Here is a 24966-nt window from a genome sequence, read left to right as displayed (position 1 = left end):
ATTCATTAAGCTTATATTGAGTACCCACTGTGTTCCAGGCCCTGTGCAGGCTCTGAGATTAAGATCCAGTCTCCAGCCTTCACTCAAAAGTGGACATTGACAATTACAAGAATCAGGTGCTATGAAAGTCACTGAGAGGCAACCTACCCACCCACACGTCACTGGAGGAGTGAATGGGGTGCAGGCAGGCACCAGGATCACTGTTATCTGGACTGAGTGCATGGAGGCTGGTGCTGGAGTGGGGCAGGGGAAGCAATATTCCTGACAGAGAGGGCAAAACCTTATTACCCTGACAATGAAATCAGCAATGAGTGAAGTCAACCACCCATATAAAAAAACCTACTTAAGCAATAACCAGTAAATGATTTCAAGGTCTATCAGTAATACCAGACTATCTGAGAGCTGTAGTTCAACAGCTCTAAAGGTAGACTATGCCTGCCAAAAGACTTCAAACAACTGGCAGGAGCAGAGACTCTCTGTTTGCTCTTTGGAAACTGTCATGGTTTGAATAGAAAAAGATGAAAATATGGTAGAAATATAGATCACATGTCTATGAGGTAGGGCCCCCATTCTATAGAAGAGAAAACTGAGGGCTGGGCACGGTGGCTCATGCCAGGCCAAGGCAGGTAGATCGCCTGAGGTCAGGAGTTTCGGACCAGCCTGGCAAACATGGTGAAACCCCATCTCTACTAAAAATACAAAAAATTAGCCGGGCATAGTGGTGGGCGCCTGTAATCCCAGCTACCCGGGAGGCTGAGGCAGGAGAATCACTTGAACCCAGGAGGCGGAGGTTGCAGTAAACTGAGAGTATGCCATTGCACTCCAGACTGGGCAACAAGAGTGAAACTCCATCAAAAAAAAGAAGAAGAAGAAGAAGGAGAAGGAGGAAAAGGAGAAGGAGAAGGAGAACAAGAGGAAACTGAGGCTAATAAATTTGACCTAGGATTGAGTGAATCCTGCCTGATTCCATGCTCTTCACCACCGTGCACCAGTGCCTCCCAAAGGGATAAGGGTATCCCCTACACTGTTCAAGAAAAAGAAGTCTGACTCAGGGCACCCAATCATTACAGCCATGGAGAAGGCATCATTGTAGGGTAGAGATATTTCATCCAACTTTCCCAGAAACATACCTCAACCAACCTAAGGCAGGCTTAACTCTTTTTCGTAAAATCGTCCCTCAACTTTGGTCCTTTCCTCTAACAACCACCCTCCGTGCTTTCAGAATCATTCATCTGAAGAGCATGTCTACATTCCTTCCCGTTCCTGGGTCTCTACAAGGCAGTCTGAGATGTTGCAACTCCTTCCTCTTTCACCCTGCAAAAGTTCTCCTTTGACCCTCTGAGTTGCCAATTCCAAATGACATTTTATTCCTTATTTTAAACTTAAGAGCTCCTCCAGAAAGGCTATTTTTGAGTGTAAACCTGCCACCTCTGGTATGCTGCTCTGTGCTCTTACCTCCCCACATTAACTACACTGCGTTAGAACAGTGTACGTATGTCTCTCCCACCCACGAGAGCTGTGTGAGGGCAGAGAGTGGATAACAGTTATCCTTGTACCCATGGGCATAGTCCTGAACTAGACACACAGTAACACTTAATACATTTTGCTGGGTGAATAAATGATATTTCTGAAACCTGATTTCACCCTCACTGCCCTGAAATTTCATTGCCTTAGGAGAAAGCCCACATGAAAAGCCACCAGTGACCTTCATATCAATAAATCCAATCAACTATACTCAATCTTTACCTAGCTTGACCTCTCAGTAGACTGGACACAGTTAGTCATTCATTCCTTCGCAATTCACTCCCTTCCACTCACCATCTTCCAGTTTTCCACCTATCTCTCTAGATGCTCCTTCTCCATCTTTTCGCAAAATACCTATCCCTCAAATGTGGGTATTCCTCAGAATGCTTCTAAGCCCTTTTGTCCTCCCTTTCTACATCTTGTCCCAAGGTCATCTCATCTGTTCCTGTGGTTTCTTTTTCTTTTTTTTTTCTTTTTTTTTTTTTTTTTTTTTTTGAGACAGAATCTTGCTCTGTCACCCAAGATGGAGTGCAGTGGCGCTGTCTCGGCTCACTGCAACCTCTGCCTCCAGGGTTCAAGCAATTCTCCTGCCTCAGCCTCCAGAGTAGCTGGGACTACAGGCGCACACCACCATGCCCGGCTAGTTTTTGTATTTTTAGTAGAGACAGGGTTTCGCCATGTTGGCCAGGCTGGTCTCGAACTCCTGGCCTCAAGTGATCAGCCCACCTCAGCCTCCCAAAGTGTTGGGATTACAGGTGTGAGCCACCGCCCCAGCCTGTTCCTATGGTTTCAATAACCATGTATACAATGATGACTCCCAGAAGTATATTACCAGCCCAACTGTCATGATTCCAGATATATATGAATATTCAACCACCTACTGGACACTACCAGGCACATCAAACTCAACATGTCCAAAACTGATTCCATCAATTTCTCCCAAACCTACTGCACCTTCAGTGTTCCCCATACAAGTAACTGGCATCACCATCCACCCATTTATGCAAGCCAAAGACCTGGGCATGTTATTGTCATCAACAACTTCCACTCATATCTACTCATAGTCCAAGTCTTACGTCTCCCCATCCCCAAAACATGACTCTAGTCCAAGCCACCATCATTTCTCACTAGGATCATAGCAGCAGCTTCCCACCTGTCTCCCAGCTTTCAATCCTACATAGAAACACTAATCTTTCTTAAACTCACAGATTCTAAAATCTAAATCACAAATGCCACTCTTCTACTTTTAAAGGCCTTAAGAGTTTTTTCATTGCCTTAGAAGAAAGCCCACCAACCTCCTTAATATAGTTGGTGCAATAGATTACAGTTTTCAAATATGCCTCAACATCTCCCATCCCATATTCCTTTCTTACAGTGTGACTTTGACACTCTACTCATCAAGAGGCAGGGTCTGTACCCCTCTTCTCGAAACTGGATAGTCTTCTGTGAATGCCTCTACCTATAGAGTATGACAGAATTAACACCATGCAACTTCGGAGACTAGGTCATAAAAGGCAATACAACTTCCAATTTGGTTGCTAGAACACTCATTCTGGAAGCTTTCAGCTGCCTGCATAAGCAGTCTGACTGCCCACAAGTCACCATGCTGTGAGAAAGCTCAACACAGTCCATATGGAAAGACCACATGGAAAGACTCTGACACAATTTGATAAAGAAGGCCGGGCGCAGTGGCTCACACCTGTAATCCTAACACTTTGGGAGGCCGAGGCAGGTAGATCACCTGAGGTCAGGAGTTCAAGACTAACCTGGCCAGCATGGCGAAACCCTGTCTCTACTAAAAATATAAAAATTAGCCAGGTGTGGTGGGGCACACCTGTAATCCCAGCTACTCAGGAGGCTGAGGAAGGAGAATTGCTTGACTCTGAGAGGTGGAGGTTACAGTGAGCCGAGATCGTGCCACTGCACTCCAGCCTGCACAACCGGAGCAAGACTCCATCTCAAAAAAACAAAAAAAGAAAGAAAAAGAAGCCCAGATAGTCTGCAACTTCCTCAGCAACCTTTTTTCGAGCTCCTGTCACCATCTGACTGCAACCACATGAGGGACCCTGACCTAGAAGTGTCCCACTAAGCCCTTCCCAAATTCCTAAGACACAGAAATAATAAATAAAATGACTATTGTTTTAAGACACTACGTTTTAGACTATTTGTTATAGCACAATAATAACTAGCACAGCTTATAAAGCTTTGAACAACCTATGCCTTGACCTCTATTTACCTCTGCAAGCCAACTCTCAACCTTTCCTTCCTGAAATTCAACACTGTAGCCCACACTGAACTCCTTTCAGTGCCTGAAAGGAGCACTTCTTGCATTTAGGTTTTTACACATTCTGTTCTTGCTGCTTGGAACACTCCTCTTCTACTCTTGATTAATTCTTCTTCACCATTCAGGTATCAACTCAAACTTCTACAGGAATGGTTTCTAAATGCCTAGGTTAGGACTGGTCTCCTCCTGCGCCTTGTTCTACCTCACAAATCACAACACCATCACAATCCATTAAAACCCTTTATTGGAGGCCAGGCACGGTGGCTTACGCCTATAATCCCAGCACTTTGGGAGGCTGAGGCAGGCAGATCACGAGGTCAAGAGATCAAGACCATCCTGGCCAACATGGTGAAACCCCGTCTAAAAAATACAAAAATTAGCTGAGCATGGTGGTGCGAGCCTGTAGTCCCAGCTACTCGGGAGGAGGCGGGAGAATCTCTTGAACCCGGGAAGCAGAGGTTACAGTGAGCTGAGATCGTGCCACTGCACTCCAGCCTGGCGACAGAGCAAGACTCCGTCTCAAAAAAACAAAACAAAACAAAACAAAAATCCCTGTATCAGGTTGCCCATCCTGATCCCGGCATGCACCCATGCATGCAGTCACACACACACACGCACACACATAAAGTGCTCCAAAAAGACAGTGACAGTGCAGGGAACGTGGCAAGCTCTTCACAAATACTTGTTGAATGCTTAATCTCCAACCCTATCTCTTTCCTAAATTCCAAAGGGCATATCCGCCTACTATGCTACAAATAAATTCCAAATTCAACATGCCCCCATCCTCCTCCTCACACTAAATGATATCACCGCCTACAAATTGTCTAAACCAAAAACTTCTTCTCTTCATTCAAAGAATATTTATCAAGGGCCAGGGACCGTAGGTGGCTCACACCTGTAATCCCAGCACTTTGGGAGGCCGAGGCAGGCAAATCACTTGAGTTCAGGAGTTTGAGACCAGCCTGGCCAACATGGTGAAACCCCATCTGTACTAAAAATACAAAAATTAGCCAGGCGTGGTGACGTGCACCTGTAGTCCCGGCTACTCAGGACGCTGAGGCAGGAGAATCCCTTGAACCCAGGAGGTAGAGGTTGCAGTGAGCCAAGATCTTGCTACTGTATTCCAGCCTGGGCGACAGAGCAAGACTCTGTCTCAAAACAACAACAACAACAACCAAAAAAAAAAAAAAAAAAAGAATATTTATCAAGCTTCTCTGCTTCCTTGCTGGGGATACAGTGGATCATAGATAGGCACAGCTCTTCTGGCACAAAACTAACAAGATGGTGGATGTTTTCCTTGACACTTCCCTCTCCCTTATACTTGACATCTTAATAGGTCTCATTGGTTGTATTGATTATACCTTCTAAATTGCACTCAGATCTATCCTTCCTTGTCCACCCCAACTGCCACCACCCTAGTTCAGGTTTTTGTCATTTCCTGCCTGGATTGCTACAAGAGCTTCCTAATAGTGTCTCTGCCTCCAGCCTTGTCCCCTAAGTTCCACCCCAGCTATATCACTCCCCTGTTTAAAGTCCTTTAATGGCTCTTCATATGCTTTGAATAAATTCTAAACCCCTACAAAGATACACCTTGCATTCTAGCCCCTTGCCCATCTTGGTCCCCTCATATCCCACAATCCCCCATGCACCCCCCACACCCCATACATTTTTTTCATCTTGTGCCTTTACATTGGCTTTCCCTGTGCCTAAAACGTTCTGCCCCCTTCTTCATTCAACATATAATTATTGAGCACCTAGCAGATACCAGGCACTGTTCTACGTGCTGGTGATTTAGCAGTGAGTAAAACAAAATCCTTATTCACATATGTTTATATTCTAGAGGGAAAGAGAGACAAGTAAATGATGTGTTGAACACTGTTATAAAGAAAAAGAGACCAGGCACGGTGGCTCACGCCTGTAATCCCAGCACCTTGGGAGACCAAGGCGGGCAGATTGCCTGAGATCAGGAGTTTGAGACCAGCCTGACTAACATGGTGAAACCCTGTCTCTGCTAAAAATACCAAAATTAGCCAGGCATAGTGGCAGGCGCCTGTAATCCTATCTATGCAGAGGCTGAGGAAGGAGAATCACTTGAACCCAGGAGGCGGAGGTTGCAGTGAGCCGAGATCATGCCATTGCACTCCAGCCTCGGCGACAGAGCAAGACACCATCTCAAAAAAAAGAAAAAAGAAAACAGGATGGGGAACTGAGAGTGACCATTTTAGATGGGATAGGTTCCTAGTAAGGTACTATTTTTGCAAAGAGGTGAATGGAGTAAGGGAATAAGCTCTGCAGGCATCTGGAGATGTGCCTTCCTTGCAGAAGAAACAAATACAAAATCCCTGAGACATGTATGTGCCAGGAAAATGCAGGAGAGGCAAGAAGGCCAGTGTAGCTGGAGCAGACAAAGTGAGGGCAAGAAGTCCAAGGTGAATCAAAGAAGTCAGGTGGAGTAGGGCCACATAGGTCACGGTAGAAATGTGGGTGCTTCAGCCCAGCCTGACTCCTTTCATCCTTCAGTGTTGATGCAGACATCATCCCCTGAACACGCCACTCTCCACCCCTGCAAGCACTTGCCACATATACATGTTTAAGTGACTATGTTTGCCTCGCTTCCCCACGACACTGTTCATTCCCTGCAGGCAGGGGCTCCACCTTTCAGCTCCACTCTTTATAGAAACCAACACGTTCAGAAAAAATTTCTCAAATTATTCAAACTTTCTTCTTTTGTTCCAATTCCATACCCTGCAAGCAACTTCCTGATTACTAAATTGGTTTCCCGGTTACTAGGGTACCAGGGAGGGGATGCCTTGGTAGTGAACACACACCTTCTGGTCATTAGAAATTACTCATGTGGGAAAGGATTCCCCATTTAACAAATGGCACTGTGAGAACTGCCTAGCCATATGCAGAAAATTGAAACTGGACCCCTTCCTTATATCTTATACAAAAATTAACTCAAGATGGATTCAAGACTTAAATATAAAACCCAAAACTATAAAAACCCTAGAAAAAAATCTAGGGTTTTATAGCAATACCATTCAGGACATAGGCACGGGCAAAGATTGCATGGCAAAAATACCAAAAGCAATTGCCACAAAAGCAAAAATTGACAAATGGGATCCTATTAAACTAAAGAGCTTCTGCACAGCAAAATAAATTATCATCAGAGGGAAGAGACAACCTCTACAGAATGGGAGAAAATTTTTGCAATCTATCCATCTGATAAAGGTCTAATAACAAGAGTCTACAAGGAATTTAAACAAATTTACAAGAAAGAAACAAACAATCCTATTAAAAAGTGAGCAAAGGACATGAATAAACACTTCTCAAAAGAGGACATTCATGCGGCCAACAAACATGAAAAAAAGCTCAACATCACTGATCATTAGAGAAATGCAAATCAAAACCACAATGAGAAATCATCTCACATCAGTCAGAATGGCAATTATTAAAAAGTCAAGAAACAGCCAGCCATGGTGGCTCACATCTGTAATCTCAGCACTTTGGGAGGCTGAGGCAGGCGGATCATCTGAGGTCAGGAGTTCAAGACCAGCCTGACCAATATGGAGAAACCCCATCTCTAACAACACAAAATTAGCCAAATACAAAATTGCCGGGCATGGGGGCATACGCCTGTTATCCCAGCTACTCAGGAGGCTAAGGCAGGCGAATTCCTTGAACTTGGGAGGCGGAGGTTGCATTGAGCCAAGATTGTGCCATTGCACTCCAGTCTGGGCAACAAGAGTGAAACTTCGTCTCAAAAAAAAAAAAAAAAAAAAAGGCAAGAAACAACAAATGCTGGCAAGGTTGCACAGAAAAAGGAATGCCTGGCCAGGCGCAGTGGCTCATGCCTGTAATCCCAGCACTTTGGGAGGCTGAGGCAGGTGGACCACGAGGTCAGGAGTTCAAGACCAGCCTGGCCATGATGGTGAAACTCCATGTCTACTAAAAATACAAAAATTAGCCAGGTGTGATGGTGGGTGCCTGTAATCCCAGCTACTCAGAAGGCTGAGGCAGAGAGTCAATCGAAACAAGGAGGCAGAGGTTGCAGTTAGCCAAGATCATGCCACTGCATTCCAGCCTAGGCGACAGAGCAAGACTTAGTCTCAAAAGAAAAAGAAAGGTACGGCAAGTAAGAAAATGTGGTACATATATACCATGGAATAGTATGCAGCCATAAAAAGGAATGAGATCATGTCCTTTGCAGGGACATGGATGAAACTGGAAGCCATTATCCTCAGCAAACTAATGTAGGAACAGAAAACCAAACACCAAATGTTCTCACTTCTAAGTGGGAGCTGAACGATGAGAACATGTGGACAAATGCTGGGGAAGAACAACACACACTGGGGCCTGTCAGTAGAGGTTGGTGGAGGGAGGGCATCAGGAATTATAGCTAATGGATGCTAGGCTTAATACCCAGGTGATGGGTTGATCTGTGCAGCAAACAATCATGGCACATGTTTACCTATGTAACAAAGCTGCACATCCTGCACATGTGCCCTGGAACTTAAAATAAAAGTGGAAGAAAAATTAAATAAATAAAAATTTTAAAAAAAGAAATTATCCATGTATGCTCATCAATAAACTGTACATACATCAAAGGCCGAGTGTGGTGGCTCACGCCTGTAATCCCAGCACTTTGGGAGGCTGAGGCGGGCGGATCACGAGGTCAGGAGATCGAGACCATCCTGGCCAACAAGGTGAAACCCCTATCTCTACTAAAAATACAAAAATTAGCTGGGTGTGGGGGCAGGAGCCTGTAATCCCAGCTACTCGGGAGGCTGAGGCAGGAGAATCGCTTGAACCTGGGATCTTGGCTCACTGCAACCTCCGCCTCCCAACATAGCAGAGACTGTGTCTCAAAAAAAAAAAAAAAAAACTGTACATACATCAGTAAACTGGCATTATCATTCACACATCAATCTCTTTTTTTTTTTTTTTTTTTTTTGAGACGGAGTCTCGCTCTGTCACCCAGGCTGGAGTGCAATGGTGCAATCTGGGCTCACTGCAACCTCCGCCTCCCAGGTTCAAGCAATTCTCCTGCCTCAGCCTCCCAAGTAGCTGGGATTACAGGCGCCCGCCACCACGCCAGCTAATTTTTTTGTGTTTTAGTAGAGACGGGGTTTCACCATATCAACATCTTTTTTTAGGTAAGCATGACTCACCTGCTGGGAAAATGACCCTATTCTGTGTCATGACACCCAAAGAAGGCACTGCTCATGGAAGGGCCACATAACCAGCCCGGCAGAAGACTCGGATGCCCTGTCTACCTCACACTCAGCCCACCTTCCCTATTTTAGATGGCAGCCCCATTGCCCACACCTGTCCAAGCTCAAACCTCTAGCTTCATGAACTCTGAGACCTTCCACATTCCCCATACCTAGAATATATGAGTAATGGGGTGTGCATGAAGGATTACGGGATATGAGAAGGCCAAAGCGGCGAAAGCACAAGGCACACCTTCCTAGGGATTTAGATTTTATCCTAAAGCATATGAGGAGCCACTGGAGGATTTTAAAATGGGAACAACATATTGGGGTGGAAACCTATGGGCAAGGCCGGAGGCAGGGCTTTACCTGTGAGAGCTCCCCGAACCCCGGCAAAAAGTCCTTGAAAGTCCACTCTTAACTATTTCCTTTTTTATTTTATTTTTTTTTTGAGACGGAGTCTTGCTCTGTCGCCCAGGCTAGAGTGCAGTGGTGCGATCTTGGCTCACTGCAAGCTCCGCCCCCTGGGTTCACACCATTCTCCTGCCTCAGCCTCCCGAGTAGCTGGGACTATAGGTGCCCGCCACCACGTCCAGCTAATTTTTTTTGTATTTTTAGTACAGACGGGGTCACTGTGTTAGCCAGGATGGTCTCGATCTCCTGACCTTGAGATCCGCCAGCCTCGGCCTCCCAAAGTGCTGGGATTACAGGCGTGAGCCACCGCGCCCGGCCAACTATTTCTTTATTCATACCCTCATCTCTGTTCCTAAGGCCACTCCACAGTGCAGATATTCATCACCCTTCACGTGGATTCAGGTTTCAGCTCCCTAAACCAGTCTCCCCACCTTCTGTCTCTTGCTCTTTCCAAAAACATTCTCCATGTGGCCACCAGAGTTCTCCTTTTAACTAAGTCTGATTATTTCACTAGTCCCCATACCCCTGCTTAAAATCAGTAGCTGTGTAGCTTTGTAGCTCCCACCTGTGGGCCTAGCTACTCAGGAGGTAGGAGGATCACTTGAGGCCAGGAGTTGGAGGCCACCGTGAGCTATGACTGCACCACTGCACTCCTGCCTGGGCGACAGAGCAAGAACCCCCATCTCTAAAAATATAAAAATAAACAATAGCTTCCTCTTATCTTTTAGATAAAGTCCAACCTGATTATAAAACCCATCTCCCCCAGGGCTGTCTCCTCGCCCTTCTCCCACCCCACATTCCAACCATACCAACGACCTGGAATTCTCTGCACATTCTGTGCCTTGCACCTCCACACCTTTGCACATACAGTCTCCTGTGTGAAAGGTCGCAGGAGACAGCTATATTTATTTTCAAAATTCAGCTCAGACACCGTGTTCTCTGTGATACCTTCCTAAGCTCTCCTCCCCTACAAAAATAAAGTTGTCCCATTTAGATCGGGCGTGGTAGCTCATGCCTGTAGTCCCAGCACTTTGGGAGGCTGAGGCGGGCAGTTCACCTGAGGTTAGGAGTTCAAGACCAGCCTGTCCAACATGGTGAAACCCCGTCTCTACTAAAAACACAAAAATTAGCCAGGCATGGTGGTGCACGCCTGTAATCCCAGCTGCTCAGGAGGCTGGGGCAGGAGAATCGCGTAACTTGGGACATGGAGGTTGCGTGAGTGAGGCGAGATCACACCACTGCACTCCAGCCTGGGCGACAAGAGTGAATCTTCGTCTCAAAAAAAAAAAAAAGTTGCCCCTCCATCAGTGCACAAATTATATTGCATGACAATTATTTGTTAACATGTCTGTCTCCTTTCTGGACTATAAATTATTGAATGGCAAGGGCCAGACATCATTCTTCTTTGTTTTTCAGCACTAAGTAAAATATCTAGCACACATAGAGCATGCCCTAATTAAATTTTTTCTAAGGGAGGGAATGTATGAAAGCTCTAAATTAAAGCCCTTCTCTTGCTAAATCTGAAGATTCTGCCTAAGTTCTCACTTAGGCTAATCAGAATGTCTTCATAGGTCCCAGCATCTGACTTGTTTCAGGTGCTTATTAAACAGTGCCTGAAGGCCAGGCACAGTGGCTCACACCCATAATCCTAGCACTTTGGGAGGCCAAAGCAGGCAGATTACTTGAGCCCAGGAGTTTGAGACCAGCCTGGGCAACATAGCAAGACCCCATCTCTATAAAAAAAATTAAAAAACAAAACCAAAACAGTGGCTGAAGGAATAAACCCATGAATCATATGTCACTAAATTCTTAGTCTTGGTTGCCCTTCTGAACCTTCTTTAGATCTCTATGTTCCTCTGAAGTTATTAAAGATAGAACAAAGTCCAGATATTGGCTATGCAGTAATATCTCATTTATCTAACCATAACTACTCAGATGAAGCCAAGAAGCAGGAAGAGGAACAGGACTATAAGTGGCCAAGAAAGATAGTAATTTTAAACATAATCAATACCTTAAACTTGAGTCATAATTTATGGTTTTCACTGAATTTCATTCCATTCTCACAACAGCCTGGAATTAAACAGTCAGTGCACCTGCCTCAAGGTCGCATAGCTATTGAGCCCAACCTCAAACACAAGTATGTGCACAAGTGGTGTGCACCTTTCACTCTATCAGAGAAATCTCAAATGTGTGTCACACACATGTGCACAAAACTCTATGCGTTTTACTCACTGAAGAGCTCTGCATATGAACCATAACTGCGGCTACTTTGCATGTATTCTTTTTGTTTTGTTTTGTCTTTTGATTTTTTTTTGTTTGTTTTTGTTTTTTTTTTTTTTTTTGAGACAGAGTCTCGCTTTGTCGCCCAGGCTGGAGTGCAGTGGCGCAGTCTCGGCTCACTGCAAGCTCCGCCTCCCGGGTTCACGCCATTCTCCTGCCTCAGCCTCTCCGAGTAGCTGGGACTACAGGCGCCCGCCACCACGCCCGGCTAATTTTTTTGTATTTTTAGTAGAGACAGGGTTTCACCGTGGTCTCGATCTCCTGACCTCGTGATCCGCCCGCCTCGGCCTCCCAAAGTGCTGGGATTACAAGCGTGAGCCACCGCGCCCGGCCTTGTTTTGTCTTTTGAGACAGAGTCTCGCTCTGTGGCCCAGGCTGGAGTACAGTAGCATGATCTCGGCTCACTGCAACCTCTGCTTCCCAGGTTCAAGCATTCCTCCTGTGTCAGCCTCCCCAGTAGCTGGGATTATAGGCACCCACCACCACGCCCAGCTTTTTTTTTTTTTTTGAGACAGAGTCTCGCTCTGTCACCCAGGCTGGCGTGCAATGGCGCGATCTCTGCTCACTGCAACCTCTGCCTCCCGGGTTCAAGCGATTCTCCTGCCTCAGCCTCTCGAGTAGCCGGGACTATAGGCACATACTACCACGCCCAGCTAATTTTTTTGCGTTTTTAGTAGAGACGGGGTTTCACCATGTTGGCCAGGATGATCTTGATCTCTTGACCTCGTGATCCACCCATCTCGGCCTCCCAAAGTGCTGGGATTACAGGCATGAGCCACTGCACCCGGCCTTTGCATGTATTCTTACAAGGATGTACAGGCACATGAATGTGTACATGGGTGAATGAGGGTTTGAACATGTATGTCTCTATACCAAAATTAGAAGCAAAAAATTGGCCAGGTGCAGTGGCTATGAAATCTCATCTCTTCTAAAAATACAAAAAATTAGCTTGGCGTGGTGGCGGGCGCCTGTAATCCCAGCTCCTTGGGAGGCTGAGGCAAGAGAATTGCTGGAACCCGGGAGGTGGAGGTTGCAGTGAGCTGAGATTGCACCATTGCACTGCAGCCTGGGCAACAAGAGTGAAACTCTGTCTCAGAAAAAAAAAAAAAAAGCAGCAGCAGCAGAAAATTAAAAAGGGTTGACTGGCAGAGGTAGGCGCAATGCCACAATCGAAGAACAAGAGCTGTCAGAAATGACACAGACAAAGATAGTTAAAATAATAGAATTCTAAGGCCGGGAAGGTGGCCCATGCCCTGTAATCCCAGCACTTTGGGAGGCCGAGGTGGGCGGATTACCTGAGGTCAGGAGTTCGAGACCAGCCTGACCAACATGGAGAAACCCCGTCTCTACTAAAAATACAAAATTAGCCGGGCATGGTAGCATGCCTGTAATCCCAGCTACTCGGGAGGCTGAGGCAGGAGAATCACTTGAACCTGGGAGGCAGAGGTTGCAGTGAGCCAAGATTGCGCCATTGCATTCCAGCCTGGGCAACAAGAGCGAAACTCCATCTCAAAAAAAAAAAAAAAGAATTCTGGTATTTTAAAGGAATGCAGTCATCTTAGAAATATTACTTAGATGAAATGATCCTTCTCTGCATATGATATAATTAACCATATGCCCACATTTGAGGGTGCTCCAAGACCAATAGATCCTAAAATTAGTTTTGCCAGTAAGCAACCTACCAGATCATCTGCAAGTAATGCAAGAGAAATCACAGATCACATTTAAGACCTCAGTGAAGGCCGGGCATGGTGGCTCATGCCTGTAATCCCAGCACTTTGGGAGGCCAAGGCAGGCAGATCACCTGAGGTCGGGAGTTCAAGACCAGCCCAACCAACATGGAGAAACCCTGTCTCTAATAAAAATACAAAAATTAGCCAGGCGTGGTGGCACATGCCTGTAATCCCAGCTACTTGAGAGGCTGAGGCAGGAGAATCACTTGAACCTGGGAGGCGGAGGTTGTGGTGAGCCGGGATTGCACTCCAGCCTGGGCAACAAGAGTGAAACTCCATCTCGAAAAACAAAAAAAAACCTCAGTGAAAACCCCCTTCTTGCAACACAAAGCAGTGCCTTCCACCCCTCCCTGACTGTTGCCATGTATGACAAACATCCCATATGCAGAGATGAGTCCAGGCCAAACACAAGGATACACAAAACACAGAAGGACCCCACAGAAGACAGCCAGTTCTCTACACAACAGTAAAATCAGGGAAGCTGGAAAGGAAATTGAGGACCTAATGGGGCAATACAGAAATTGAAAGAAAAAAGGACACAAACTGATTGGAGAGCGGTGAGCCAATGAGCAATTGCACCTGGTGCAAAATTCCTGTGCCCCAACTGCTAGAGCAGCTGCCCCTCAAATTGACAGAATGTCTGAGCTTCTTCACAGTTGCGGGGTGGAAGGCATCTCTAAGGTCCTAGGCTCTCCCAGGTTGGAAGGGCATTTTTCAAGAATAGAGGCATCTGAGGGATGGGGCTATGGAGAATCATCATCTCAGCACCTCCAATGGCATTACTGAATGTACAGATTTAAATAATGTTTTATTTATGAGATGGAGAAAAAGCCAAGGTGGACTGAAATGACAGTATTAAAAATCTAGCCCACAGAGGCCGGGTGCAATGGCTCACGCCTGTGATCCCAACACTTTGGGAAGCCAAGGCAGGTAGGTCACTTGAGGTCAGGAGTTTAAGTCCAGCTTGGCCAACACAGTGAAACCCCGTCTCCACCAAAAATATAAAAAAATTAGCTAGGCATGGTGGCACATGCCTGTAATCCCAGCTACTAGGGAGGCTGAGGCAGGAGAATCACTTGAACCCAGAAGATGGAGGTTGCAGTGAGCCGAGATTGCGCCAGTCAAGCCTGGGCGACAGAGTGACTCTATTTCAAAAAAAAAAAAAAAAAAGGAAGAATCTAGCCTACAGAAATACTCCTGCAGCTGCAAAAGGATATCCACTGGAGCATTATCTGTAAGACTGAGAAACTGAAACCAACGTACATGGCCATACTAGCTAGATAAATAAACTACTATGCATCCTTAAAATTAACATGAAATAATATGAAGCATTTTTTAAAAAGTAGATCTGTAAGTAGAAAAGAATGTCACTGATAATGCTAGAGGAAAAGCACACTGTAGAATTACATGTAGACTAGTATGATCTCATTTTTGTAAAAGAACAAAACTACACCTCTTTTTTTTTTTTTTTTGAGATGGAGTCTCACTCTGTTGCCCAGGCTGGAGTGCAGTGGTGCAATCTTGGCTCACCGCAACCTCTGCCTCCTGGGTTCAAGTGATTCTCCTGCCTCAGCCTCCTGAGTAGCTGGGATTACAGGCGCCTGCCACCACACCCAGCTTATTTTTGTATTTTTAGTAGAGATGGGGTTTCACCATGTTGCCCAGGCTAGTCTCGAACTCCTGACCTCAGGTGATCTGCCCACTTCAGCCCCCAAAGTGCTGGGATTACAGGCGTGAGCCACCAAACCCTGCCAAAACTACATCTCTTGAAGGAACAAGAAAAAAAAAATCAGTGTGCCTGTGGTCCCTGCTACCTAGGAGGCTGAGGCAGGAGGATAGCTTGAGCCTAGAAGTTCGAGGCTGAAGTGAGGTGTAATCACACCATTGCACTCCAGTCTGGGTGACAGAGCAAAATACCTGTCTCTTTAAAAAAAAAAAAAAAAAAAAATCAGGAAGAATATGCAAACTGCTAATAGTGCTTACCGTGAGAAGCTGGGGAAAAGGTGAGTGTTTTTGCGTTACACTGTGGTACTGTTTGAATTTTCACACAAAGCATACATTAACTATATATATATGTTGTCAGAGACATTCCTTTCTATCTCCTTCTTACTCCCAGACTGCACTCACATCCCAGCCTCTGTCCAGCCCTCCACCCACCACCTCCTGCCCCAGCCCCACTTACAGATACAGGCAGCAGCCAGCAGGCGGCTGGCAGCATAAGGGGCGAAGCAGCTCGGGAAGAGAGGCTGTACCATGTAGTTGGCAAAGGTGATGGCAATGATGGCCTGGCTGGTGGGCTCAATGATGAGCAGGGAGGTCCAGAGTCTGATGAAAGCAAGGAATCCTCCAAAGGCCTCCAGGATATAGGCATAGCTGGCCCCAGATTTCTTAATGGTGGTGCCCAGTTCCGCATAACAAAGGGCCCCAAAGACGGAGAAGAGGCCCCCGACAGCCCAGATGACCAGAGAGAGACCAAAGGAGGCACTGTATATGAGCACACCCTTGGGGGAAACAAAGATGCCCGAACCGATCATGTTCCCCACAATCAGGCACACGCCGTTAAGCAGTGAGATCTCCTTCTTCAGCTTTACCTGCTCCAGCCCTGGGCTGGCCCCATCACCCAAAGGGGAGGTTTCCACCTCAGGCTGGGAGGCCACTTCATACTCAGTGCTGTCAACCATGGTGGAGGAGAGGAAACCCTTCACCAGCTTCCTGGCATTGCCCTTTAAGGAAGAAAGATGATGCTATATATTACATGCTTGGCAATTACATAGAACCTCTACCCGCCTCCAACACAGGGTAATATGGGCAGCTCACCAACCACAGCGGAGACCTCCAAATAACCTTTTCTCCAGCTCACTCATCAAAACAACCCCAACTTGAATATTTATTTATTTATTTATTTATTGACAGAGTCTTGCTCTGTAGCCCAGGCTGGAGTGCAGTGGTGCAATCTCGGCTCGGCTCACTACAACCTCAGCCTCCCGGATTCAAGCGCTTCTCTTGCCTCAGCCTCTCAAGTAGCTGGGATTACAGGCACCTGCCACCACGCCTAGCTAATTTTTTTTTTTTTTTTTTTTTTTTTTTTTTTTTTTTTTTTTTTTTTTGAGATGGAGTTTTGCTCTTGTTGCCCAGGCTGGAGTGCAATGGTGAGATCTCAGCTCACCACAACCTCCGCCTCCCGGGTTCAAGTGATTCTCCTGCCTCAGCCTCCCGAGTAGCTGGGATTACAGGCATGCACCACCACACCCAGCTAATTTTGTATTTTTAGTAGAGACGGGGTTTCTCCATGTTGGTCAGGCTGGTCTCAAACTCCCGACCTCAGGTTATCCGCTCACCTCGGCCTCCCAAAGTGCTGGGATTACAGGCGTGAGCCACCTTGCCCGGCCTCCAACTTGAATTTTTAAGAGAAGGCACTCAGAGAGAAAGGATCTGTCTCTCATCATTAGGATATTGCTGCCCACCCAACTCACTAAATCTTGGGCCGGGCACGGTGGCTCACGTCTGTAATCCCAGCACTTTGGGAGGCCAAGGCGGGCAGATCACCTAAAGTCTGGAGTTCGAGACCAGCCTGACCAACATTTAGAAACCTAGTCTCTACTAAAAATACAAAAATTAGCCATGCATGGTGGCACATGCCTATAATCCCAGCTGCTTGGGAGGCTGAGGCAGGAGAATCACTTGAGCCCGGGAGGCGGAAGTTGTGGTAAGCCAAGATCGGGCCATTGCACTCCAGCCTGGGCAACAAGAGCAAAACTCTGTCTCAAAAAAAAAAAAACAAAATCAAAAACAAAACACTAAATGTTGGTTCTCTCTGAGCCTGCTATAATACAAGACAGGCATAGGGGCAGTGTGGCGGCTCCCAGAAAATAACTATAATGGCTTGACCCCGAGTTTTCAGCCTTATCCAAAACCCGTCTTCCCTCCAATTTCAGCTTCAGGGATCACCTGTGCTGAGATACAACATTAGGAACCGACCTTACCAGCAACTAATCTGTGGGAGCGCCTCATGACACTGCTCTTTTCCCCAAGGACTCTACATCTGTCAAACCTAAAGGCTTCAGAAATCTGCTGGAAACCCGCAACCATCCTCCTGCCCAAAGAGCATCCATTAACCCTTAGCTGGAGTCTTCAGCCCTGGCAAAGCCCAAGTAGACCCACATCACCCTGAAAGAAGACAGGCTATTCTCTTTTCCTTGCTTTTCCTTTCCCACTCTCTGGTATTCCAAGCCTCCTGCTATCAGATCCCTCACATCAGCATCGTTGAATCACCCAAAAAAGTATGAATGAGAGAAGGGCGATCCAATGTACAACAAAACCGAGAGATGATTGGAGGCAGCTGATGGCCACTCCCTAACCCAGAGTTGCTGCTGGAGAGATACCACCCCGAGCCAAGGCAGGGAGACAGCTGCAGCCAGGCAGCACATGCTGGAAAACACCGAGCAGGAGACAGCTGAGAGGAAAATGGGAGAGGCTAGTCAAGAGTGCCTTCTCTTAAAAATTCAAGTTGGAGGCCGGGCAAGGTGGCTCATGCCTGTAATCCCAGCACTTTGGGAGGCCAAGGTGGGCGGATAACCTGAGGTCGGGAGTTTGAGACCAGCCTGACCAACATGGAGAAACCCTGTCTCTACTAAAAATACAAAATTAGCTGGGTGTGGTGGTGCATGCCTGTAATCCCAGCTACTCGGGAGGCTGAGGCAGGAGAATCACTTGAACCCGGGAGGTGGAGGTTGTGGTGAGCTGAGATCTCACCATTGCACTCCAGCCTGGGCAACAAGAGCAAAACTCCATCTCAAAAAAAAAAAAAAAAAAAAAATTAGCTAGGCGTGGTGGCAGGTGCCTATAATCCCAGCTACTTGAGAGGCTGAGGCAAGAGAAGCGCTTGAATCCGGGAGGCTGAGGTTGCAGTGAGCTGAGCCGAGATATTAGGTGGAGAGATATTAGGGTGAGAGGCACTTGGGAGAAGAAGCGATTAGACACTGCACAGCAGCAAAGAGGAGGGTTAGCAAGGTGAGTGGAGATGAGAAGAGGGTGGAACGCACACTCACTCCTTGGTCCTGGATATAAGCAGGTTCTCACGGCAGTGCCAGCAGCAGTCAGGGAGAGAAATGCCTTCCAGGATCTGTGGTCTGATGCTCCTCCTTCCCAGCCAGCAGTAAAAGGGAAGGCCAGACAAATGCCTATGGATTTAAGCAAGAAGGGTGGAGGAGGTGAGGCAGCCCGCAAAGGAAGGAGTGAGGGAGGGGGAAAGGAGTATTAAGCAACCATCTGGGTCCAAGGTTCACTGGCCCTTCACATCTGCAAAAGGGGCAGCTAGGAGCTCTTGGCTCAGCACTTTCTGTGATAAGAAGTTGCTCTCTCAGGAATCTCCTTTGTCAGCTCTGCTCTAGGACCAGGGGCCCAGAAGAAAGGACAGTCAGCTGGGTGCAGTATCTGTAGCCCTGGGGAAACTGTCCCAGAGCAAGTTAGCTGAGGACAGGACAGTAGCCAGAAAGGAATAGACAGCACTCTCTCTCTCTCTGTCCTCCATGCCCCACCCTAGACTCTCTTCTCTCTCACCCCAAGCATTTAAGAAAGGGAGGAAGGTTGCACAGTGTGACACAAAGGCTTGTTCCCATGCTGAGATTACAGGAAATGTAAGTGCAGTCTCTACACCATGTGACTGGGCGTTCTAAGAGAACTCTACACACTTCCCCATGCAAAGAGAGACTGGGGGGTTGCTTCCAAGCCTGGGCCACTGCCCCAAAGTCTGAGCCTCAAACTACTTCAAAAGAAACACAGTCAAGAGATCAAATATCTGACTGCATCCCCACCACACCCATGTGCCTTTTCATTCTTGACAAAACATACCAAGATCTTTGGGATAAGCATAAATTCCTATAAACGCCTTCCTCAAATATAAGTTTACTCCACTTTCCTAAAAAATATGAGGAAATCAGGCCGGGCGCGGTGGCTCATGCCTGTAATCCCAGCACTTTGGGAGGCCAAGGCAGGCGGATCACAAGGTCAGGAGATCAAGACCATCCTGGCTAACACGGTGAAACCCCGTCTCTACTAAAAATACAAAAAAATAAAAATTAGCCAGGCATGTGGCAGATGCCTGTAGTCCCAGCTACTCGGGAGGCTGAGGCAGGAGAATGAGGAGAATGGCATGAACCTGGGAGGCGGAGCTTGCAGTGAGCCGAGATGAGGCCGCTGCACTCCAGCCTGGGCAACACAGCAAGACTCCGTCTCAAAAAAAAAATTAAAAAAGAATATGAGGAAATCAGATTTCACTGAATTCTGTTGGACAGACAGGCCCAGAACAGGCAGAAGAAGCTGAGCATTTTTTGGAAATCACATAGTTTATGCTATCTTTATTATTTACTTTAAATCTGGTATTCTGAGTCTGTTTTACCAATAGAAATAGACCCTATCCATTTTGAAATCCAGCTGTCTGTTTCTTCTCATTTCTGTTCTAACCCTCTTTGGTTATTCTACAACCAGAGAATAGAGATCTAAATATCTCTGGGAGACATCTCTACCGTACATCCTCCCATTCTAGCTCTTTAAACTTTTAATTTAATCTAGGAGGACGATTCTGGTGTGAGCGTTCCCAGAGATTATGCTTCTCCCAAGACAGGCTCACAATGATCTGAAATCCTTCTGGAGGAGACTCTCCTTTTCTCCAAAATGCTCCTGTAATAATAATTGCTATCACTTATTGAGCACTTACTGGGCCAGACACACTGCTAAGGAATTAAGCACATTATCTCATGGAACCACCAGAGCTCATACACTCTTAATCTCTCCATCTCCCCATCCCCCTGGCCTGCCTTAGTCTCTAGGCCTTCCTTTTATTTTTATTTTTTTTTTATTTTCTTTTTTTGAGACAGAGTCTCACTCTGTCACCCAGGCTGGAGTGCAGTGGCACGATCTTGACTCACTGCAACCTCCACCGCCTCCTGGTTCAAGCAATTCTCATGCATCAGCCTCCTGAGTAACTAGGATAACACCTGGCTAATGTTTGTGTTTTTATTTTGGTATTTTATTTTATTTTATTTTATTTATTTTGAGACAGACACTTGCTGTGTCGCCCAGGCTGGAGTGCAGTGGTGCAATCTCGGCTCACTGCAACCTCCACCTCCTGGGTTCAAGCAATTCTCCTGCTTCAGCCTCCCAAGTAGCTGGGATTACAGGTGCACACCACCACACCCAGCTAATCTTTTGTGTTTTTAGTAGAGTTGGGGTTTCACCATATTGACCAGGATGGTCTTAAACTCCTAAACTCAGGCAATCCGCACACCTCGGCCTCCCAAAGTGCTAGGATTACAGGCATGAGCCATCGGCCTGGCCTAATTTTTGTATTTTTAGTAGGGACGAGGTTTCGCCATGTTGGCCAGGCCGGTCTTGAACTCCTTGCCTCAACTGATCCACCTGCTTCTGCCTCCCAAAGTGATGGAATTACAGGCGTGAGCCACCAGTGCCACCTTAGACCTTGCTTTTGGACAGGAATTATCTACATGAATTACCTGGGGGAAGATGTAAGCAGATTAGATTAAAAAGAAAGAAAGCCTCTGTCATCCTTCAGTCTATAGCCTAGACGAAAGGCTCCAACAAAGTTTGTTAATCTCCTTCCTGGCTGCCCCTCCCCTTTCTCATTCTTTGCAGGGATAAGAGGTGATTACAAGTACTCTTGGCAGTGCTGCTATTGCTAGGGTGCCCACTTCTAAAGCAAACAAAAAAAAACACAAACACATCATCATGCCTGCCCTTTTAAGACCAAATTCACTGGCACCAAGGAGTGGGCATGTGTCCTAATATGACGTAAAAGAAAGGAAGGAAGGAGGGACAAAGGAAGGGAAAACTGTGAGGGGGAATGGAGAGAGAAGTGTACAGGGTTTCATTCCTGACTGGTAGCATCTGAAAAGTGAAGTCCTATCCATGGAATTTCGAGACAGAAATCTGCTGGGGGTAAAACCCACACTCCAGCAAACAGCACGCCCTAGTGGTAGCACCAGGAAGTGCTAATGGACTCTAACCTACTTCAGTCTGCCCATGCACACCAGGCAAGGGAGGCTGCCATGCATAGAGAACATGAAGCCCCCCTCTTTTCTCAACCACTACCTAGCACCCTGGACAAGAAGGCACCATCTTTGGCAGCTCACATTTCTCCCTGAGACCCTGGGTCTTAGGGTAATGCTTCCACCATTCAGGCAGCCCCACCATTCAGGCAGCCTGGGACCAGCAACACCCCTAGGCTCTCCCAAAGGGGCTCTCCTACCCCAGGTTTTTTTTTTTTTTGGTTTTTGGGTTTGGGGGTTTTTTTTCCCTGAGACGGAGTTTTGCTTTGTCCCCCAGGCTGGAGTGCAGTGGCGCAATCTCTGCTCACTGCAATCTCTGCCTCCTGGGTTCTCCTGCCTCAGCCTCCCGAGTAGCTGGGATTACAGGCGCCTGCCACCGTGCCCAGCTAATTTTTGCATTTTTAGTAGAGATGGGGTTTCACCATGTTGGCCAGGCTGGTCTCGAACTCCTGACCTCGTGATCCTCCCACCTCAGCCTTCCAAAGCCTGGGATTAAAGGTGTGAGCCACCACGCCCAGCCCACCCCAGGTTTTACATGAGAAACCCCATAAGATAACAGCAGCCCTTGTTGCCTTTCCCTGTCTGAGATGCATTCATCTCTGAACACCCTGTGAAGATTACAGGACAACACACTCATCCTACAGCCTGTGGAAGAAATTTGATTCAGAAACTGGCAGCAGGGCCTCCAGTATGCAGTGCCGGGCAGAACAGCCAATGGAGCCCCTCACCCTAACCTCACCCTCGAATGGCAACACCAAAACACACTTCCTCCAGGAACTAGCACATAATTCGGGGTCTTGGCTCCTCAGCCAAGCTCAGGGAACTACTGTAAGAAGACACTTTCTCTCCCAGAGACCCCATGTCCTGCCTTCCTGGCTCCAATCAGTCTGTGCTGCCTCCCCTAACAACAGAAACAGAAAACAGATACACTCTGGTATGACTAGATTTCCCCATCACTCCAAGCTAGAAGCTCAGCTCCTCCCTCCCCAGTTCTCTGTTTGTTTTTCTATATTCCACTGTGGCTAAGACAGTCTCTTTAAAAAAAAAAAAAAAAAAAAAAAAAAGTGAAACAAAAAAGAAATTGTTTACTCCTGTGGCCAGGGCTTCCATTAAGGAAGGGCTGAAGTCTCTGGGCAGAAGGTTCAGCCCAGGGAGGGACAGGGCTGGGATCAAGAAACAGGAGGCTCTTGGGTCTCCATTCAGCCGATTTTTAGGACTCCATCCTCCTCCTGCACTTCCCCTCTCGCCCATTGTCCCTCCTCTCCCACTTCTTACCTGTCCAGTGACCTTTGGGCAGGTGCAGGGAGGAGGGGCTACCAGCTGAGTCAGGGGAGAGGGGAAGGTGCTAGTTAGGAGAACCAAGGGTATGGCTCACGCTGCAGCAGCTGTTGACTCTGAGGAGCAGAAAAAGCAGAGGGTAACGGGGACTGAAATGGAAAACAGGAAAACACATGTGTGACTCTGGCCGGCAGCGGGGAGGGGCCAGGGGACGGGCTGGAGCTGGGACTGCCTGGTCAGACCCAGAGGACCTCAATGCCTGCCAGCCTCCAGGCACCTTCTCTACTACACTGGCACCAAATACCTGAGTCTCAGATCCTTCTCCTCCCTACCTCATCCCCACCCCCCTCTTCCTTGTTGCCCTACATTTACTGAGCACTTAAGCTTTCCCCTCCATTGACAGTGACCTCTGATGCCTCTTGCAACTCCACTCATCCCATTTCCTATTCATCTCCCACTCATGTACTATCCTTAGTCCTGCAGAGTGGATACGATCCCATGGCCAGGGGAAGGAAACTCTGCAGTCCCATCTCCAGAGTGTCAGTGCCATTTCAGGCCCTAAAGCAAGCCACGGGGAGGTAATGCAAGCCAAGGAAGACCACTTATAGGGGGACAGCCAAGCACACATTTAGACACCAAGCAAGCTCGCTCACAGCTGAGATCTCTAATTGGTTCAGGTGATATCGATGTGTGTCGCCAGGTAAGAGCCAACAGGGCCGTGGCACCCTGGGCAGACTAATGAGTTGGCATCCCTTCAAACCAGTTTTATTTAAACATCTGTCGAATGTTTACTTAGCAGAGGTGGGAGAAATACCAATTTTCCTGGAATACAAATTGTGTAAGCCTCTTTATATTCAAAATTAGAAATTATTACACATCAGCCAGGCTCGGTGGCTCACGCCTGTAATCCCAGCACTTTGGGAGGCCGAGACGGGCAGATCACAAGGTCAGGAGTTCGAGACCAGTCTGGCCAACATAGTGAAACCCCGTCTCTACTAAATGTACAAAAATTAGCCAGGTGTGGTGACGGGCGCCTGTAATCCCAGCTACTTGAGAGGCTGAGGCAGGAGAATCGCTTGAACCCGGGAGGCGGAGGTTGCAGTGAGCACTCCAGTCAAAAAAAAAAAAAAGAAAAAAGAAATTATTACATATCTTCATCACATGCAATCTTCTGAAGCAAACAACTTCTTGGTAAGCATAGTAAACCACTTAAAATGTAGATAATAGTATAAATCTCTTGCCCTCAGGGAGCAGCACTTCACAGTGCATCGTGAATTTTTGGAATTACAACTATGACTAATGCCTTTAAGCAACTGTCAGCTGGCTGGCCCCAGGGCTACACCCTGCAATTTGCACCTGTCTGTTGCAAAATTACTCCAGACACAAGCAGTCCAGGTAAAGAGTTGTCAATAAGTCTATGTCACTGGATGAAAGCCAACTCATATTTCACCAAGACACAGAAATCATAGTACACTGGCACCAAATACCTGAATTATTCCAAAGATAATTTAGTGTCCTTCAGACACTCTCAGCCTGCTACCCAACTTGCCGGGCCCTTAATTGCACTCTGGGGTCGGGTCCAAGTTGTGAGGGAAGTCCTAGGAAGAGAGAAGCTGTCCTTGTCTGCACGGGCCTCCCTGCTGTCTTCCTCACTCCACTCCAGCTTCACTGGCTTCCCTGAGGTGGCCACACAGCAAGCATGCTCCCGCCTCACAGCTTTTGCAATTCCTGTTCTCCCTGCCTGGAACGTGCTTCCCAGTGATATTGTCCATTCCCGGTGTCATTTGTTTGCTGTCACCACCCCCACTAGAATGTAAGCGTCACAAGAGCTTTGTTCACCACTGTATCCCCGCAGTGCAGGGCTCACATAGACAGTTAACAAATGTTTGCTGGGTTCATAAATGAATGAATGAACTATGTTATTTATTTGATTTCCCAGGTGGCTAGGCTTCTGGGCATGTCCTTGAATTTGCTCTCCAGGCCCTCCTGTTTGGCTGCCGCTCTGGCTCCTAGGCAAGGAGTACCTGGAGGTACTCTTTTTGACAGTAATGCATTAAAGGCAAAGAAGAAAGTTTGGCTTTCACAGTTTTACTGGGAGGCCTAGAATGATTTGAAACGGACTTTTGTTTCATTAATGGGAAAAGCAAAGCAAAACAAAAAGCCTATCATCTAACACT

General features: G+C 47.0%; 1 protein-coding gene across 2 annotated transcripts in view; it reads right to left on the bottom strand.

The window, feature by feature from the left end:
- Positions 1–22960, bottom strand: part of SLC7A7 (solute carrier family 7 member 7) — a 44757-nt gene extending 21797 nt beyond the window's left edge. The window contains exons 1-3 of one of the 2 annotated variants that reach the window (XM_030802328.1): positions 22787–22960; positions 18497–18628; positions 15631–16171 (exon numbers count right to left, since the gene is read on the bottom strand). In XM_030802328.1, the coding sequence (XP_030658188.1) occupies positions 15631–16129 (499 nt within the window). In that variant the 5' untranslated portion in view covers positions 16130–16171; positions 18497–18628; positions 22787–22960. Of the gene's footprint in view, positions 1–15630; positions 16172–18496; positions 18645–22786 lie in introns of those variants that run through there. The other variant, XM_030802329.1, reaches the window with a different exon arrangement.
- Between the last annotated feature and the right edge of the window lie 2006 nt (positions 22961–24966).

The sequence above is a fragment of the Nomascus leucogenys genome, chromosome 22a (genome assembly GCF_006542625.1).
Source record: "Nomascus leucogenys isolate Asia chromosome 22a, Asia_NLE_v1, whole genome shotgun sequence".
In the NCBI taxonomy this organism is placed as follows: Eukaryota; Metazoa; Chordata; class Mammalia; order Primates; family Hylobatidae; genus Nomascus; species Nomascus leucogenys.
The sequence above is the reverse complement of the archived record's forward strand: the minus strand, read 5'-3'. Positions and strand labels throughout refer to the sequence as shown.